The following is a 2,500-nucleotide window of genomic DNA, read 5'->3' as shown; positions in this document are numbered from 1 at the left end:
TCTCTGTGCCCCGCACATGCCCCCTGCATCTCCTGCCTGTCCTGTCCCTGGCTCTCTGTCATATCCCCTGCTCCCTTCTGTCCCACCATATGCTCCCTACTGCACCCCCTGTACTTCTCATGCTCCCTCTGCACCCCTCTGTGCCCCGTACGCTCCCTACTTGCACTCCCTGCAATCCCTGCATGCTCCTTACTGCACTCTATGCTGCACCCACAAGTCTCCACCTCTGCAACCCCCAGTGCACCCCCAACCCCACACTGCACCCACAGAGCTCTGTGGAACCACCGCGCCTCCCTGTACCCCCATGTCCTCCCTACACCCTACATGTTCCTGCCCCTTCCCCTGTAATTGCAGCCCCCTCATCCCAGGGCCGTGGCCTCCTGCACAGCAGCACTGTGCCCCTCTGGGCCCCTTGTGCCCCCCCTCTGCCCAGGAGCCCCATCCCCAGCCAGGGCTCGGAGACCAGGCTAGTGCTTCCCATAGCCAGAACAAAGGCACACCGCAAGGGTCACTGGCTGGCTGCGGAGCCCTCAATGTACAGCCATGCATGCTGTCCTCTCCTTCCAGCCCATTTCTGATAATCTCATGTGCCCAAACCACTGCTGGCTTTATAGTCTGAAGAGACTACAGTTATTTTAAAACAGATACAGGATGGATGTAACTCCTGCAGATGCGCTGTGGGACATGCTCAGGCTGTGCACACTGCCCCTCACTACAATTAGTTAATTTGGCATCCCCAAGCTCAGATGCCAGGCCAATCTGTCAGCTTCTCCAGGAGACACAGAGGCCTCCAAATGTCCCTCCACACAGACAGGCTCTCACTGTCTGGGGCTTCCACCAAGCCCTGTGCTCAGTTTGGCTACCTGCAGGCTACCCCGAGCTTCAAAAGCAAATGGCTCTTTCCCAACTGCTTCAGGTTGCAGTGCAGCTATTTTTGATGCAAGTGTTTTATAAGCTACTAGACCCACAGCAGCATTAATGGGTATAGAAAATGAACCCAACCCACTGAAAAGTTAGCAGCATTTTGCCAAGAGCTGCCAAGCCTGGCTCTCCCTGGGCAAAGCCAAAGGGATATGAGAGCCAAGCAGGTAATGCCAGCATTTCACCTGTCCCAGGGAAGGATGCTGGTATAACATGTGTGGCACTGATAATCCTCAGCTGCAGAGGAAAAGGGGACCCCTCCTATACTGTGCTTTGGTGACAGGCAGGTACCACTGCTTGTTTGAGGCAGCAGGAAGGCAGTACCTGAAATATGTTTTCCTCCTTGGAAATGGCACTATTCCATGTTTTTTTTCCTAAGGCAAGTTGTAAACACAGGCCATATATACTCAGGACACCTCTGGAGATGTCTTTAAATCTCCCCTGTTAGCCATCTTTTTCCATGAATCTGGGGTGCTCCTAGGGATCTGGAGAAGAAGATCATGTTAGGGACAGGACTGAGACTAGGATGGTAAGCTGCAAAGTACCTGCATTGCATATGACACAGAGAATTACTGCTCCTGACATCTGGAGTGCTTTATTGGCTAGATATAGCAGCTATTTAAATAAAAAAATTAGTAAAAATGAGACTCAAAGAGGTACTGAGTCAACAGGAGATGATGGTTTATGATAGGAAGTGAAATTTTTGGGAGGAGGCTAGGCAGGCAATCATCTGACTGGCTGTGTTCCAAGGCAGTGCTGGTAGGAGTTGTTTGTAGAGAGCACCGTGGTTGTATCATTACAGACCACAATAGCTTCAAAAATAGCCATGAACAAATGTAGCAACAAAGTGAGCAGCAACAAAGCAAATCACAGGGACATTCCCAAACAAAAGGCTGAGCTGTGCTTCCGGCACACGTGAGTTCTATCTCTCTTCCTACAGAGGTAGAGTGGCTTTATCCAGATGCATTTTATCTCAATTTGAAATTGAAGCTGCGTCGAAGTGGCATCAGCAGCTCTGGGAGCAGGCTTATGGATGCTGAGTTACTACAGAATAACAAAGCTATGCATATTGCTTGAAGACCAAGATCATTTTAACCCAATTTGCTGAGAGCCACTGTGTTGTCCCTCCCATCCTCTCTGAAGCAGGTCAGCCTTTGTTTCCTGTCGGTTTTGGACCTGCAGTGATTGTTTCACTGCTCCAGCCATTTAAGCAGACACCATCCAGCAGTTCCTTAGCCCGTATCACTCTGTTTGCAAGAAACACCTGGAGTTACAGCCATAAAAGGAGGACTCACCCATGGTCTCAAGGTCTGAAGCAAGCAAGAGAAATGAGTTTGAAAGAGGCATACACATGGGTAAATAAGACCATTGGGTCGGGAGCAGCTGTTCTGCTGCCTGTACAGCCTGGGAACAGTGCAGCGCCTTGCTACAAGATCGCAGTGCCCCGAGCTTCCCGCGCCTGGTCCCACGTGCTGACCACATCTCCACCTTCAGCAAAGGGCTCACTCAGCTCAGTGCACTCAATCAATCTCTCTTGGCACTCAATCTCTCTCTCTTTTTTTTTTGTCTTTCCCCCCCC

The 2,500-nt window shown here is 50.8% G+C and overlaps 1 protein-coding gene across 1 annotated transcript in view; it reads left to right on the top strand.

The window, feature by feature from the left end:
• The window catches only part of HOPX (HOP homeobox), a 5,366-nt gene that overhangs the window by 500 nt on the left and 2,366 nt on the right, over window positions 1-2,500 (top strand). The window contains exon 3 of the mRNA XM_010170301.2: window positions 2,207-2,236. Coding sequence (XP_010168603.2) covers window positions 2,207-2,236 — 30 coding nt within the window. The remainder of the gene's footprint in view (window positions 1-2,206; window positions 2,237-2,500) is intronic.

The sequence above is a fragment of the Antrostomus carolinensis genome, unplaced genomic scaffold, assembly GCF_000700745.2.
Source record: "Antrostomus carolinensis isolate BGI_N321 unplaced genomic scaffold, ASM70074v2 scaffold14846, whole genome shotgun sequence".
NCBI lineage: Eukaryota > Metazoa > Chordata > Aves > Caprimulgiformes > Caprimulgidae > Antrostomus > Antrostomus carolinensis.
Note: the sequence above shows the minus strand (reverse complement) of the source record. Positions and strands in the feature narration are given on the sequence as shown.